Source organism: Parasteatoda tepidariorum, chromosome 2 (genome assembly GCF_982258835.1).
Source record: "Parasteatoda tepidariorum strain Cologne lab strain chromosome 2, Ptep-v5.0, whole genome shotgun sequence".
NCBI lineage: Eukaryota > Metazoa > Arthropoda > Arachnida > Araneae > Theridiidae > Parasteatoda > Parasteatoda tepidariorum.
The window spans coordinates 7,759,016-7,775,876 of record NC_141756.1 but is presented as its reverse complement, the minus strand read 5'-3'; the positions used below and the strand labels follow the sequence as shown (position 1 = coordinate 7,775,876).

Sequence of the window (16,861 nt, the reverse complement as noted above, 5' to 3'; positions counted from 1 at the left end):
TATTTTTTATAACATCAAATCATATTTATTGAAACTTAAAGTTGTGGCTGCTTAACTTTTTTTAATGTTTCTTAAATTCGTCAGGGAAAATTCCGATATTTTCCATTTTTCTTGCTTCTATCACTATTATTTGCATATATCTGAAATTACTCACCTTCGTTTTAATTGTTTCTTAATTAATTTTATCATATATTTTGCTATATATATTTATCCTTTCATTCTATGCTTCATTAATTTCATAACATATCCATCTTGTAACTTTTTATTCATAATTTTATAACAACTTCAGCTTATTAGATTCTATAACTCAACAATTGGTCTATATATTTTATAATTTTTTTTATTCAATTTTTGGGCTTCTAAATAAGATATGGAAAAAATATTATGAAAATTATTACATTTATTATCAACCTAAAATTCGGCCTTTTTTTCCTCCTAAGTGCGAAAACACATTTACTAACTTAAGGTAACGTAATTTAACACGATTTTCATCTATTTTAATAAGAAAGATTCAGAGAAAAGCAGGATCAGAAAAAGTGAGATGTGTATTTTAATTTATATTCTGCTTCAAAAATGAGACAAAAGAGACACAGAAAACTTTTCTGTTATTATTTAATAGTCTTCATTAGTCTTTAAAATTCCGAAAGAATTTTTCAGTTGCTGGAATCATATAATAGTCTCATTTGTAACAAATTTTTTTTAAATTTTTTTTTACACAATAGCTTTTGTTGTATGCAATTTGCTTTATAAGTTCAAATATTTATTCTTGGATTGTCATGCAGTCTGTGTGTCTGAAAACTGTATGACCTATTTTATTTTATTTGTTCCTTGCAGAATGGTAATAATTGTTTCTTATTTGATAATAAAATTCTTACTTTTGCTGAGATAACTGATCGCAGGAGTTTTGTTTTATTATCATAACATCGATTAATTTTTTTGAGAAAAGTGTAAGTCCTCAGCCTTTCAACCCAATTGCTTTAAAACTGCTTTCTTTATTTAAAGAAAATTATTAAATTTAAAAATTGTTAAGATTCTCTTATTTGACTCAATATCTTGTCTTTAATGAATCAGAAATAAATAAACAGATTGTCCTTATATTGTTATACAGTTATGATATGAGAATGTCAAAGTTGATGCTTACTGTTTACATCATATTTTTATTTTACAAATCATAAAAAGTTTTCTTTAATCAAAATTGTGTTCACCTCATAAATATACTTTAACTGCTACAAATTTTTCAGTCTTTGCTACCAAAGCTGTGGAGTTGGCTAATACGTATGAAGGAATTTATCGTTTGGGACATAACATTTACAAAAAAGTGTCAAATCTAAGTACAATTGTTTGGACGCAAATATTGTAGGCACTGCAAATGGGAATCATTACATCAAATTTAATCATAGATATCAATGTCAGAAAAGTAAAAAAGAATAAATTCATGCATAAAGCTGACAGCAACAATCTCCTCATCATTACACGTATATTAAAAGAAAATGCTTAAAACTCATAAATTGTGTAGTTACTTAAATTAAAGGTTCTAAAAACTAAACAATAAGGTACAAAACCCTGCTGCATTATAGAATATTGTGTCCACATACTTGGTAAAGACACCATAAATTATTTGCTATAATTTTATAAAAATAATTAAAAAGCTATACCCTACTCATATATCCTACACCCACAACAAAACTTTATCCTAAAAAGGAAATAAAAAAGTAAGAAATAAATATGTGTTTCAGGAAGTCCGAATAAAAAGAGAACGATAATACACAAAATTTTTTAAAGCAGCTAAATTTATTCACACCTCATGTTCACTCATGCGTTTTTTAAATCGTATGTCGCAAGTGAAACATGCGCGAATTAATATTCGAAGATTTTCGCGAGAAAATTTGAAACCCGACTTGGCGAATGTAAGATTGGCGAATTTCAAAATACGGTGCCAAAGAAGTGCCCGGGAGTCGACAATGTGTAAAGTCGCCTCCCGGATGGTCTCTTGCGGTATTTCCGGCCAAATTCGATCCAATTGTCGAACGAGGTCATCAACATTCCGTGGCAGATGCAATCGCCTTTCCATCATATCCCAGACATGCTCAATGGGAGAGAGATCTGATGATGTGGCAGGCCAAGGAAAAGTTTGACAAGATTGCAGACAGTTCATAGCAACACGTGCCGTATGTGGTCTGGCATTGTCCTGCTGAAAAACCAGCCTAGGGCGCTGCAAAAGGAACGGTAGCAAAACAGGTCTTAGGATGTCGTCGACGTACCGCTGTGCAGTAAGTGTACCTCTAATGACGACCAAAGGGATCCGGCTGTCAAAGGAAATGGCACCCAGATCATAATGCCTTGTTGAGGGCCGGTGTGGCTTGCAATAGTGAAGGCAGGATCCCCCCTCTGCCCTGAGCGTCTCCAAACACGTCTACGATAATCGCCAGGACACAGTTGGAAGAGGGATTCGTCGCTAAAGACTATACGTCCCCAGTCGGCTTCATTCCAGCCTGATCGAGCGTCGATTTTGCTCGTCTTAGTGCGTCGATTGTTTTGTCATAGAGTGTATTTTGGACATTCACTAAAGCGACTTTGTGATTGTGGACATTTACCAGTGAAAGTCGACATTCTCTCGATTTCTGTTATTCACGGTAACATATATATATATTCATCCTACCTATGTATTCAACACTCATCACAACTTCCTGATAATTGGTTCGAATCTTCTTGACCATGCAGTCCAGCGGCGTGCGGTGCATCTGAGGACTCGCTTCTTCTGAAGGAGGCAAGGCTGGTGACTTCGGTGGCTGCCGAGTAACTCACAGCCCTCGACGAGCCATTCATTAATCGACAGTACTCGTAGTACTCGCGAGCACTACACAGAGGAGTTTCAATACCATACGTACTGTCGAACTTCCTGTAACATAAGAAAAAAATGTGTAGATGAGAATATCTCATAAAAAAACAGATATTTTGCAATACTTTGAAATAAAAATATACAATTTACTTGATAACAAGCTTCTAGTTAAAATGGCATCTACTAAGCAATGACATAAAGAACACTCCTGCAAGAAAATGGTTGGTAGATTGTACGAGAAAATGCGTGTACGGTATTAAAAATTGCACAAGGACAAAAAAAAATGTTTGCTGTACAGTAGAAAATGTGAAGGGAGTTAGTTAACGTTAACACAAAAATATTTTACAAAAAAAATTGATTTTTTTTTATAATTATTATTTTTTTTGTTATCTACATTTAAATTATAAAAACTAATAAAATCCATATAATGAAGAAAATAATCTTAACGAATTATTAGCATTTTAGTTTAAAAACTTGTTAAAGTTTATTTAGAAATGATTTTACCATTGATGTTTTACATAAAAATGGCAAGGGATTGCTGAAATTGATTAAAAACAAATTGGAATTGATTAAAGATAAGCTAGGATTGATTAAAACTAATTTAGGATTAATTTTAAAAAATGTGCTTTTTCTCAGTTTTTGCGTTTTAAAGTTTTTTTTTTGCAATGAGTTTTGTTTTGAATTGTAGCTCATTAGTAAAATATTTTATAACTAAACTGACTGGCTTCATTTATTTAATTTTGAACTGTCCCATATTTTCTAGGTAGTTGAATATTCGAATTTGTTTAAAGTATTTGGTATTTATTTAAACCGTAATGAAAGTATTTCAAATTTACTTACCAGTAAGAATAATTAGTATTAATTATATCATTAATTACTTTTATAAAATTAATTATAAATATAATTGCAATAGAGTGATAAAAATTATAAAAGGATTTTAAAATTAAATATTTAGTGTTATAGACATAACAAAAAGTTTTAATTTTTTTAAAAAAATTTTATTTTCTGAAAGTAAGTAAAAATTGGAGTAAGAGAAAGCTATTTAAAAAAATACATATATATTATTATAAGTGCATTATATCAGTATAACTGAGTTATATGCTTTTAAAATTTGCAAATTTAACACCCGTAAATAGTAAATAAATCGCTCTTAAACAAAAAAGAAAAGAAAACGTTATCAAACTCTTAATTTTTGAGGGAAATATAAGAGCAAAGAAATAATTGAAGTAATCAAAAAAGGCAGTATTTTAGGTTGTAGCATAAATTTTTTATACTAATTTGCAATCTCTAATGAGCATAATTATTTCATTTCATTTTTAACAAGAATCCAAAATATTTTTAGGTATAATTTAATTATTAAAAAAAAACAGTATAATAGTTACTAAAAAAAGCTGTTATATTATCGGAAATAATAAAAAATCCAAAAATAGTTAGATTTTTTTGTTATCAATAACTGATCTTGAAAATTAAAGAAATTTCGAAGATGAATAACTGTTTCTCTTAGATCTAAATAACTGCAAATAAGTGCAAATTTGGAAAAAAATAATTGTTTGTAAGTGTGTCGAGCTTAGAAAATTTTACATTTAACGCAAAAAAAGTTTTTCACGATGTATTTCATAACCATAAATTATTAAAATGACTAATATAATGCTTAATATTTGACCTAAATTAATACAAAACTAAGAAAAATATATTAAAAAAATTCTGTATCAAAGGGTTAAATTTTATTCTTAAAAATACCTTAGAAACATATTTATTATGTTATAAGAATAGGAAATAGATTTGCCTTTACATCCACCATATAACATTGATTATTTGACGGTTATTACATATCTGCCAACTTCCACTTTTTCCGAGAATGGATTTTCCAAGTGGTAGTAAAACATTTATCGAAAAACAATCTTACTCCAAAAATATATTTATCTTTCGACCAGGTAAAAATTCGCCACCATTGAGATTATCGTGCTTTTATATATTTATTGTAATTATTCATATGTATAGTGGTGGTCAAACTCATTTATAATTATTATTATAATTCGAAAAGCTTAATGGAAAAACACGAGTTTCACTACCACTTTAAATATGAAAGAAAAAAGAAAATCTCCCGGAAAAACCGTAAGAATTGGCAGCTTTGTTATTACGGCAATACCAAAACATTGAAAGTTATTGTGACTATCCCAAAAACATTCATAATTTGAGAGTGAATTGGATATTTCATACCTATAATCAAGTAGGAATTCGCCCGTATTATCGTTGTAGCAGACCATTTGTTCAAAGCGATGTCCCCACAAAATCTCTGTCGGGATGTAGGAGGTTCTTGCCTGTATGGCTTGTCCTGTGGACTCTATAGTACCCTCCAGGGCAACCACTAGTTCGTACGAGTCGCTCAAGATATCTTTGGCACACATGTTGTAGAATGGACTCGATTCAGTGATCTCGTGGACGATGGTCGCCGGCCAGATGAGGAAGACTCTATCTCCAACATTATCAAACCGCACCTGCATCATAATATGTAGCTTTTGTTTAATATAAGGAAAACACAATTGAAACATCAGTAAAGTGAATTGAATAATAATGATGAATAAAAGCAACCTTATTTATCGAAGAACGTTCATAAAATAAATTTTGCTACGCTATTTTCGTAAGAAAGCTTTATGACAAACAGAAACATAAAATATCAAAACAAAGTAATAACTCTTAGATTTTGTTGTTTCTAATGCCACTTGCCAATCCAGCAAGCGGCTTGGTGAGACCAAGTGTATTTAAGGCAGAGGGTACGTTTCTTGTTTTTTTTTTCAGTGGCGCAATCTGTGGTCAAAATTACGACTTCAGCCACACACACGTCACACCCCGTTTATAAGGCGGACCCATTCATGCATAAATTCGTTCAATCATCCACAGATCGTTATTTTGACCTGAACCAGAGAACGTTCAATCTCCAATTCAGTACCCCCAGAGGTATGATTTGCTATGGGAACACAGAGGATTTTATGACTTGATAGATTTAATGTGAGCCAGTCACCATTTGTTACACAGGGAGTCTTCGGCTGGTGGGGATCGAACTCACGCCCTCTTGGACACGGACTCAATGCCCTACCAAACAGATTATTCCTTTGCATGATTGCCACCAACATTAATTTATTTTTTGCAGGGTTACCGGATTTTATCTATGCTAAAAAAAGCCGATCTGGTTTATTTGGTTTAAGCCACCTAAAAAAGATCTTGCGATCGCTAATATATTAGCAATCGCAACGCTCGATTACGCCGTTTGGGGAGAAGACCGATTCCAGCTGTATAGGAATGTACTACGATATTTTACCCTTTCTTAATATTTTTCGTATTTAACTAACAAAATTTTTTTTTTTATATTTCCATGACGATTTCATTTAGAACTATATTCAATGTAGTTTCCAGTTTCATATAGTTTCCTAACTTAAAACTATTAGAATATCAAGACAGAAACTAACGTATTTTTTTCTCTTTTGATTCTCCGTATGATAATGGTGGAAGCAAGCGATGGGTTGCCATAGGTAATGAGTTCTTCTATATGCCACCTGTAGCCGATTTCGATCGCCAATGGGAAAAGTTTAAATTTCTGATATAAATATTGAACATATCATAACGCTGTAATTATTGCATTTGATATTTTATTTTACAACGCTCAGTTTTTTGTTGTAAAAGGCATTTGATACATAAACTTATAATCACACGTTAAAATAAAAACAAGCATTCTTTAAACTGAAAAACAAAATTTCCACGTCCCAAAATAATATTGTAAAAAGATCAATAATTAAATAATAAAAGAAAAACGCAAAAAATATCGTGAATAACTTACATCGATTTGTGTGTGGTAGTAGGGTATAATTTCTCCTTCTGCAGTGAGTTTCCTGCGAATCACTTGTGCAGTCACTTGTGTTCCTATGATATGTGATTTTCGCATGTCCCCAACTCTCCACATCAGGCATAGCACGCCATCTCTTAAACAGACGACAGCGTAACGACTGAACATTAGGGTTTGGCTTCTTTTCTTGGGCCTGGCTATTTTGGCAAATACCATGCCAGCCACCAGACACTGTATCATGACACCAGTGACTGACTGTATGCACATCATGAAGACACCTTCCGGGCACTCTTCGGTTGTATATCGGTAACCATAACTGAAACGAAAACCACATTTTAATGAAAAGTTGGCGGAATAAAACTAGATCATTGGAACATATAGTTTTCAGTTATTTATTAAAACATTAATGGATTGATTTTGCTATATAGCATAATAGCCGAAATCGATTAAATGGTGCTGGAAATTGTGATTGATGCAAGTTAAAAGAAAAATTTTGATTGCAAAAACGCATAAAATGGGGGAAAAGGCAATGGGATATCTGCAAGTGACGTAGTGTGGGTCTCACGATCCTGATTGGCTGTTGAAACGTGACTTTTGTTTAAGTTAGCAACTGTTCTTTTCATTCTGTTCGAGAAAGTCAAGCCCGTCAAGTATCAATTTTCTTGGATGACACATTTTACATTCTTTCACAAATATTTAAATGTTTTACTATATATTTCTTACGTAACACAAAGACAGGCACGAAGCCATGCAGAAGAAACAAATTAATTATGCATCGAAGTTGCCAGGTACACAAACAGAAATATATCACGGTAACAATAAAATACATAAACAAATAATAAATCTAAGTTATATAAGAGACGTAGACGAGAAAGAATTATATTTCAACAAATTCCATGTGTGATACGGGTTAATCAACATTATAACATATGTGGAGAAGATTAGCTCAACTTTAACACGTCTTTTTGCTTTTAACGATCCTCTGCCATTGACGTATAGGTCAGATGTGTGGGTAAAGTGATCTTCTTGAAGTGCAAATACCCAATTGTAGATCGTAAAATCGGAAGTTTTCATTAAAGTGTGTGATCGATTTCTAATGAGACTACCCACGTTCAAATTCGGGGGATGGCTGCTCCATTCATATATTGCTTCTGGCACGCAACTACCAAAAATACTCCCTCCCCAGTGGCAGCTCGATTACAAGTTCGAGTTCTCTTGAATGAAGGAATTAACGGAACAGCCAATTGGCAAACAATTGGTGAATTATAATTATCAAATTAGTAAATTAGAGAGTCAGTGACTAGTGAATAAGCTTATTAGTGATCTGAGAAATCAGAAAGAGTGAATCAGTTAATAAATATGTGAGGACTTCAAGACTTAGCGAGGCTTACAAAAGCAATATAAATAAGGAAGAAAACAAGATGACATGAATCGAAAATGTGAAAAACGCGAAATGAAAATTTATTTTAATTTAGAACAGTACTAGACTGGCTTTTGGTTTTGTAGGATAAAATTTGGGTAATAGTTTATAATCGGGGGCCGATTTGCAAATAAACGAATATCTATGCAAATAAACCAAGAACCAATCACATAAAAGTAAGCAAAAGTTGCGGTAACCCAAACGTGACGTCATTGAAAGCAAAGTATATCGTGTCATCAGAACTATGATTTCAGCAAAACTGAACGAAAATTATCGCCATATCATGCCCCCCCCCCTCCCGATTCTACACTAGAGCCGAAATTTGTTTTATAAATATTTTAAACGCGGGTTAATAAATAAATAAATATGTTTTTTAATTAGCTATTATGTTTTACGAATTCATTAAATTACATCTTTAATTTAATTATTATGAATCTGTTAGTTTAGAGCCAAATCTCCCAGTTGTTCCCGAACAAAATAAAAGAATTAATAATTTGTGGTACTGGTAATAAGATGTTAATTTAAGCATAATATAGTTTTAAAAAAATTTAAAGTTTGCGACTGGAATAAATGCTAATGACCAAACATTTACAGTGTATTCTAGGGTTTTGGTACTAGTTTTTTTTTCTTTCATTACACAATGCAAAATTCACAATGATAATACAATGCCAGATGAATCGATACCCTTTTCATTTTGCATGATTTATTACGATGATCTTAAAAAAAAAAATTCATCATGACAATAAAAGTTAAAGACGTCGATGTACGATTAGAATCTAACGACTATTTTGAACTTTACAATCATGATTTCCGAAACTTTATTCATTTATTGTCAACGTAACGTAAAGCAATGACTGATTATAATGAAATTTCAGATGACGTGGGTTTTAACTTTTTGTACCACTCAATCATAATCTCTTCATGCGAGTCATAAAACAGTAATTGAAGTTCTATTAAAAGTAGGCTTCGCGCGGCAATAATTTAGAAATAAATAATGATAACATAATAAGCCGATAAATTAATGATATATATATTAAATGTTTTTAAACTATTATATAGTGTGACTATTATACCTGATGGTAAGAGTCTGGTTATCACGAGATGGACCCGATTAATCATGTTTGTTTTTGTAAGATTTGGTGTTTATTTCGTGATTGCCTGATAATAGTCTTTTCAAAACTATTCCATAGATACTGATATATGAAGAAAAAAAATATTTCAAGTTGATACAGTTTGGAAATGTTGAGCCATAAAATGACCTAATTAAACCTATAAAAATCAGGTTATGTAAGTGGATGCATGTAAGAAACCAAAATGAACTGTTAGATTTTTAATTGTTTTTTTCTTTTTAAACTAATGACATAAGGATTGCAGTAGCCTTCAACACAAATCCAAATCTTGTGATGTCATGGAAATTTGCTTTTAAAGTCAAATGAATCTGAATGGTTTTTAATAAATAGTGACAAAAATAAAAATGTTAGTCATTTTTAGGATTTATGACACGTGGATTCTTTCTATCGGAAGACACAATGCACACTAGTGTTCTTACAACACGTATTTAACCAAAATAAATATTCTAAACAACCTAATTTCTACTTACCCAATAGTGTGCTGACTTTCCACAGAAAAAAGGAACGCCGTCACAAAACTGTGCACATTCTCCACGCAGGGCTTCCACGCATCATCATCCTCTGTATGTTCAAGATCCCCATGGGCAAATGCAATTAAATACCACAGTACCGCAAAGAACACCCAACTGGCAAAAAATCCCATAGCGAACACCAGTAGGTTCCAGCGCCACTGAATGTCCACCATAGTCGTGAAGATATCTTGCAAATATCGTTGTCCTCTTTTGGACACATTCTCACGTGATATATTGACACCACCATTCTTCAGAATGACCCTCTTCTTGTGTCTCCGGACAATTCTGGGACCACAGAATCTGGGTGAGAGGGGTGTTCTCTCTTTGGAATATCCATTAAGGCACATGTTTCGAGGGACGGTCGAACATTTGGTGAGAGTTCCATTCGAAGTGAGAACACAGTTTTCGGTCGGGGTGGGAGAGTCACTCTCGATTGGCACTTCAAGATCTTGCCTCGGCAATAGCTGCCAGACAGCACTTTTGTCTTCGTCAATGCACTTCATTTGTGAAGTGGTTATTGTTTCCAAACCAGTGGAAAGGGAAATAGTTCTAGAACGTTATTGCTAACAGTAGTCTTTGAGCAAATAATTTACAGGAATAATAAAAAGGGAATCACTTTTCAGTTTCGTTGCTACCTCATTCTTGGAATATAAAACACATTAGATCACAGCTTTTGCTTATCCTCTTCATCCGAGGTGATTGAGGTCGGGAGCTGAAAAAGATGAATGCTATTAAAACAATTTCTAATCAAATGATACCACAACTCTATTCAATGTTATTTGTATTATTATCAATTTTAGAACCAATTCTAAACCTGAATAAAAGCTGAGAAGTACCTCTAACACATTTTTTAAAATAACTATACCCGATTGAAGATAAGTTATGCTTCGTGTGACATACGAATAAAAGCTGAACATCGTGATAAATTGATTCCCTTATTTGTGCTATATTCACGTTTTATATTCTAGTTAATAAGTTTTTAAACAATAATTAATCAATGCACTAATTAAATAACGTTTTTTTCGAATGCAAAATGAGATTTAACTGTTTTATTTGATTAATTTGTTTTATCACACTCTCGAATTATACAAACATTTTTGGAACTGCTTAAATGAAAAAACTATTGTAACGGTTCTTAACTCTTGAATGTAAGCTTATGGGAATAGGGTCTATAGATGAAAGTCAGCATTTCCATGGAACTATAACGTAGAATAACTACAAAATCTTATGTGATAGATTTTGAAAGACAGCAAACGCTGATAAAAGAGCCCAATATTATACGCATATGTCATGATTAAAAATATTCTTTAAAAAGTGCTTAAAAAATGTAAAGCGGATTAACGGTTTTTAACTTTTTTCAAGATGTAAGCTCATAGGAATAGGGACTATAAATAAAAGTCAGAATTACCATAGAATTACAACATAAAATAACAACAAAATCTTATGTGATATATTTTGAAAGATAGTAAATGGTGCTGATAAATGATCCCAATACAGTACAGTACCCGTTATCCAGAAATCAGAAAACTGGAAAACCAAAAAACCGGAACAAAATTCGATGCATTTTCCCGCCATTTTTTTAAAAAAATGTTTTTTTCTTCATAAGATTTTAGGATTTTTCTTTCTTTTTTGAAAGATGTTTACCTTACCATCATTTTGGAAATAATCATTAGTGTATTACTTCATCGTTTTTTCTTCTTTTTAAGATTATTTCCAAATATTTTTTTTTTTTTTAGTTGGGTTTAACAATAAGAAAACGGCTTTTTGTAGCGATTCCGGAAACCGGAAAAATCAGTTATCCGGAATAGCGATGGTCCCGATCGTTCCGGATAATCGGTTCCCTACTGTATTACACATATTTTTTTTCGATTAAAAATATACTTTATCTTGCGGCAAGTGCATATTTAGCACTTGAAATGCAATTGAAGATGCCTTGCTTCTTTAACGGCATGAAGTCTTCTTATAAAAGTAAATTTTAAGATATATATTGATCATATACTTTATAATAAAAACATCATAATTTTTTATATGTTCAATAACATAAAACTCCAAATTTTCTACTGCAGCCGCTAAAATTACAAATTTTTGAAGATGACGCACGCAAGAATAGTTTATGTACGTAATCTCTAATTATTACGATACAATCAGTGACGCACACGGATCAGTTGGTGTCTTGATTTAACAACTTCAACTCGCGTGTTGTATTTGCATGTATTCACTTTTCGTATTTTTTACAAACATTAACAGGCAAAAGGACATAAAGTAAAAAATACATAAAATTGCATAAAATAAATATTGCCCTTGAACTTAAAGAGACGAGCGTGAAAAAAAAGCACGTACTTCAATAAAGCATTCGGATGTATATCATCTGGAGGACATCTAATTCTTTTAAAAAATTACGATAGCCAAACAAAAAGGAAGGACCGTATTTCCGGTAATCGACTTCCGTTCCGATAAACAGTAAGGGATGGTCAGAATTGAGAAAACAAACACAGGGTCAGATTAAATGTTTCTATAAATGGAACAAAAAAATTTAGACACATTGCGTTTAAGCTGTACAGAAAAATAAAATCAATTTTTTCCGCGATTCACTGTTTATAATTTTTATTCCTTCATAAAGATGAGCTTGCATGAATGATAGATCTTGGAAATGATGGATGGATGAGCGTGAGTACGAAATATGCTTTCAAGCTTATAGCACATATTTTTACAATCCCAAATTTTTAGTCATCGAAGGAAACGGAAATTATCCACCGCCCTTGAAGTAACATTGCAATAACCCACTAAGTTTTCTTTAAAATTATAAATAAATATTTTATAGATGAGGTAGCATGCCATCATAATAATTTCAAGATGAATAAAATGAATCATGAGTCCAAAATTGAGATTCTTACATTTTTAAGTTTAAGTGCCGCAGATTCAAAGTTAGGATATAAAAAAATTCATTTCCTATTACTTGGTATAATATATTTTGTGCTGTGAAATATCTCATTTCTCCTGGGGATGACCTGTTTCCAGAATAAACTTGGAAAAATAGATGGTTGCTTATGAAATTATTCGCATATTCTATTGATTACTTATTTAAATTAGGCTTGTTATTTTGTGGATGTTTTTTATCACATAGTGAGAGATTCAGAGAGTAGTTTTTTAGATGGTATATGCAAGAAGTAACAGTGAAAAAGTAACTGTATAAAAAAAGGTAAAAGTAACATTGAAGGAAGATTTTGAGAAGGAGTTGATTACAAATAATATGATATTTAATTTTAAAAGCTGGTGGCTGAAGTATTATTAGAAAAATGTATTATCAAAATGTTAATATGGAAACGCACGAAAGGAAAAACAATGGTGTCACGTGTCACGTACATTATAGATATTTTACTTATAAAAGTAATACATTTAGTAAATTTGAAGTATCTCCTTTGATTAGTGGTTTGCGGTTTATGCAAATAAATATTTACTAAGTGCAAAAATTTTTCTCTGTTCAAAAAGTGGCACCATAACAGCTAAGGAAGCATATTTTGGAAAAGTTGTCATAAACAAGCAAAATTGCAGACATCAAAAAAGGATTTTACAATATAAACTAAATGACTTCTTGTCTTTCAATAAAGAAATTTATAAGTGGCCCAGCAGAGATAGTTATAATTCAAAATATTTCTAAATCTATGCAAATATCCATGAATATATCGTCGAAGACTTAGTCTTTATTTAATTTCTAAATGGTAAATTATTAATATTCTCGCTTGTTAAAAGTAATTTATAACAATCATCTTAAGATTTTGTCCGAAAACAAATCATCTCCAAGTTCTAATAATTTTTTTAATTAAAAAATTAAGCGATGATATCGCACAGTTGCAATAGAATATTTTGTAACCAGTCGTATTTTATTATCAAAAAATAAAAATAAAAACTCCTTTCCAGTTTTGGTCTCTCCTTAAAAATTAGATTTGTAGGAAATGACGGATTTTCGAACTCATTGATTCAAATATACCTATGAATAATATACAAAATATACATTTAAAGTAAGTAATCTTTATTCTTATTGTGAGTGTGGAAAATACACATTTCTTTTTAATTTGGAAGAACTTGATTCATAAGGATGATATATAATACGTTTATCCCTATTACGTAATGATAGTTAATTAAATGAACGCTTCATCCGAATATCCACTAACTAAAAAATGGAGTTAGAAGTTACTTGTATAAACATGAAGGGAATTCTATCTTATTTCTAAAAATGTACTCCTCCAACTTGTTTCTGACAATCAGAAAACACCAAAAACTAAAACAAGATAGGAAAAAGAATACACTCATCTGACTTTTAGGTTCTGTATCTCAAAATAAACAGAAATGGAACTGTTCCACTATTTAAGTTAGGCATTCAAATATGAAATTGCGACCACGGAGTTTATGTTATACGCAAAATGGCTAGCTTAGTTCAAATCGGAAGATATACTGATGCCTGATTCGTACTTAGTAGATAACTGCCTCACCTATGCCAGGAAATAAAAACTTCACGTCGTAAGAATATCCTAAACAATCTTGAGTCACGAAATAAGATTTAAGATTCCTAATTTTTAGGGAAAGGAAATAAAATGTAAACTATTAATATTATGAAGTTGGGATATGCAATATTTATAAAAGACATTTGACGTTACCGTGTGATGGAATTGAATGCCTAACTGTAAAATTGCCATAGCTCCAAGCTGAAGCAGCATTACGCACTTAAATAAAGAAACCAAACATAAAATATGCATGGCGAGAAATAAAATAAAATAAGGGAAATTTAAAAAAAAAAATGAAAGATCACTATTTATAGAGTATGTTGGGGGCGTGGAAGTAGTGATAATGAAAATGAATCGATGCTATCAAAGTATCGATACTTTCCTTCGATTTTTGACCGCATAAGATACTTCCGTGGGACAGTATGACTCGTCGAGGCAATAACGACTTTCTTGACATAATAATAATATCAATATATTCCAATGAACTATATTTCCTTTACTTCCGTTTACAGCAATTTTCAAATCAAACTAGGCTACCGAATACTGCCGTGAAACTGAAAAGAGCAACGTAATTGTTTAACGAAACATTTGCACTCGTGTCGTATTTTTTCTTCAAAATACAAATTGTCGACTGTGACCTGCTGAAACACTTAGAAACTTAAACCGACGTTTAGTAATAGTAGTTAAATATTACAGCTACTTTAAACAAATGTTCTTATTTTGTTTCCTCTCCGTTTGAGTTGCTTCACAAATTTTATTATTATACTTAAAAATTTAAACTCTGGTTTATCCGAGCCATAATAAACTAAATTTAACTTCCTTAGAAAATGTTTTTGTTGAACTGTAACTTTAGCCAATGTCGCTCATGTATTACTGTCGGTAACAATAATCTAAAATATAGCTTGAAATTTAATAACGATACAATAAAGTGTCGATACTTTGTTTCGATTAAATTGAGTAGTATCGACACTTTGCTCGACTGATCAATTAATACTTTTTCGATGTAAATTGCGGATTTTCTTTCAATGCTATGTCACTGAGTAAAAACAAGTAATAAAGATAATCAGTCAGTGTTATTGAAGATTAAGCATGCGTAATAAAAAACGATTACTCTTTCGGTGTAAATTGCGGATTTTCTTTCAATACTATGTCACTGCGTAGAACCAAGAAATAAAGACAATCAGTCAGTGTTATTGAAGATTACGCACACGTAATCAAAAACGATTACTCTTTCTGTTCAAATTGCGGATTTTCTTTCAATACTATGTCACTGCGTAGAACCAAGAAATAATGATAATCAGACAGTGAAATTGAAGAATAAACAAACGTAATCAAAAACGATTTAGAAGATTGTACAGACCATTTTATAAATTAATAATGTTTATCATTATTTTCATAAAATACCATCAGAAAGTAATTAGGTATCATCAATTTAAAATTTTTACGATGGTTAATTATAAAAAAAAACCAAAAATCAGACGAATCTATTAACGGTTTCTTTTAACCAATGACAGAGTGATAAGTTCTTCCTGTAGTCGCCGAGTACTTCTCACAGGAATTGACATTTTAATAGCAGTTGTTTTATTTGCTACATTTGCATAATCAACGCGGAAACTAGAGTCAACGTCTCCTAAAATTTCGAAACCTTCAGATAATAATTAGACGTCTACCAGCTGTTTTCCTTTTTATTAAACCTGAAGCAGACGATCATCGCCTTCCGTACACCATTTCTGATTTGCACAACATTTGATCGATTAAAGTAACTTTAACTGTAAAATGGTTTACGATCTGACTGTAATGATGTGTAAACAAATAGAACTGCTTCATATTTTAATCCTTTAAAACGATGTTTGAAAATGATTCAAAAAGTTTCATTTTGTTTTGAGATTACCTATATAACTTAATACTAAATTTTTTTTTTTTTTTTGAAAACTACTATCCGAAAACAATATTCTAAGCAACTGTGTAAAGCATTATATCCCGTCGTTGGCGATCATCGCACAATGAATCAGTTTATAGTGCAAATTGGAAGGTTTTATATTTACTTGTAGTAAAAACAATTTTACGGGGACGTTATAAATTCATCCCAATAAAACCCTAATTTTTATATAACATATAATTTTAAGCTACTTTCCAGGCATAATGTTTGTGAAAGGCAATGTAATTTGATTATTTATTGACAAATACACCTAAAGTTTTACTCATTTGTTGTTCATCTTCAGTGTCGATTAGACAAAACTCTCAATGTTTGGCGGAAAAATTAATATCTTCATAACAATTTATCTTCGAAACCATATTTATGCAAATAAATAAATAAAAATCGATCTTAGCATTAATTACATTACTAAATAACTACTTTTGAGTTTACCGATCTCTTGAAATTTCTGTTTTTTTTTTTTTTGTTTGCTTCATTTATTTATATATTATCTTATTTCATTTTTATGCTCTTAAAAATATTTACAATGAAAAAAAAGTTGGCGGTGGTAATTTTTTAAGCGACTATTCGCTTGCGTCCGGCTAGCTGAAAAGTACCTTTAAATAATAATAATAATATACGTAAATCGCACATAGTAATAAAATGTGAGGTGTACCGGGTTCGAACCCCAGCCATCGATTC

At 31.4% G+C, this 16,861-nt stretch overlaps 1 protein-coding gene across 7 annotated transcripts in view; it reads right to left on the bottom strand.

Moving 5' to 3' along the window:
- The window catches only part of LOC107453330 (G protein-activated inward rectifier potassium channel 3), a 92,637-nt gene that overhangs the window by 7,249 nt on the left and 68,527 nt on the right, over window positions 1–16,861 (bottom strand). For 5 of the 7 annotated variants that reach the window (XM_021147829.4, XM_071177100.2, XM_021147830.4 and 2 more), the window contains exons 2-5: window positions 9,701–10,454; window positions 6,675–6,996; window positions 5,060–5,337; window positions 2,660–2,899 (exon numbers count right to left, since the gene is read on the bottom strand). In XM_021147829.4, coding sequence (XP_021003488.1) covers window positions 2,668–2,899; window positions 5,060–5,337; window positions 6,675–6,996; window positions 9,701–10,245 — 1,377 coding nt within the window. In that variant the 5' untranslated portion in view covers window positions 10,246–10,454 and the 3' untranslated portion in view covers window positions 2,660–2,667. Of the gene's footprint in view, window positions 1–2,659; window positions 2,900–2,977; window positions 3,048–5,059; window positions 5,338–6,674; window positions 6,997–9,700; window positions 10,455–16,861 lie in introns of those variants that run through there. The other 2 variants (XM_087156838.1, XM_087156839.1) reach the window with 1 other exon arrangement.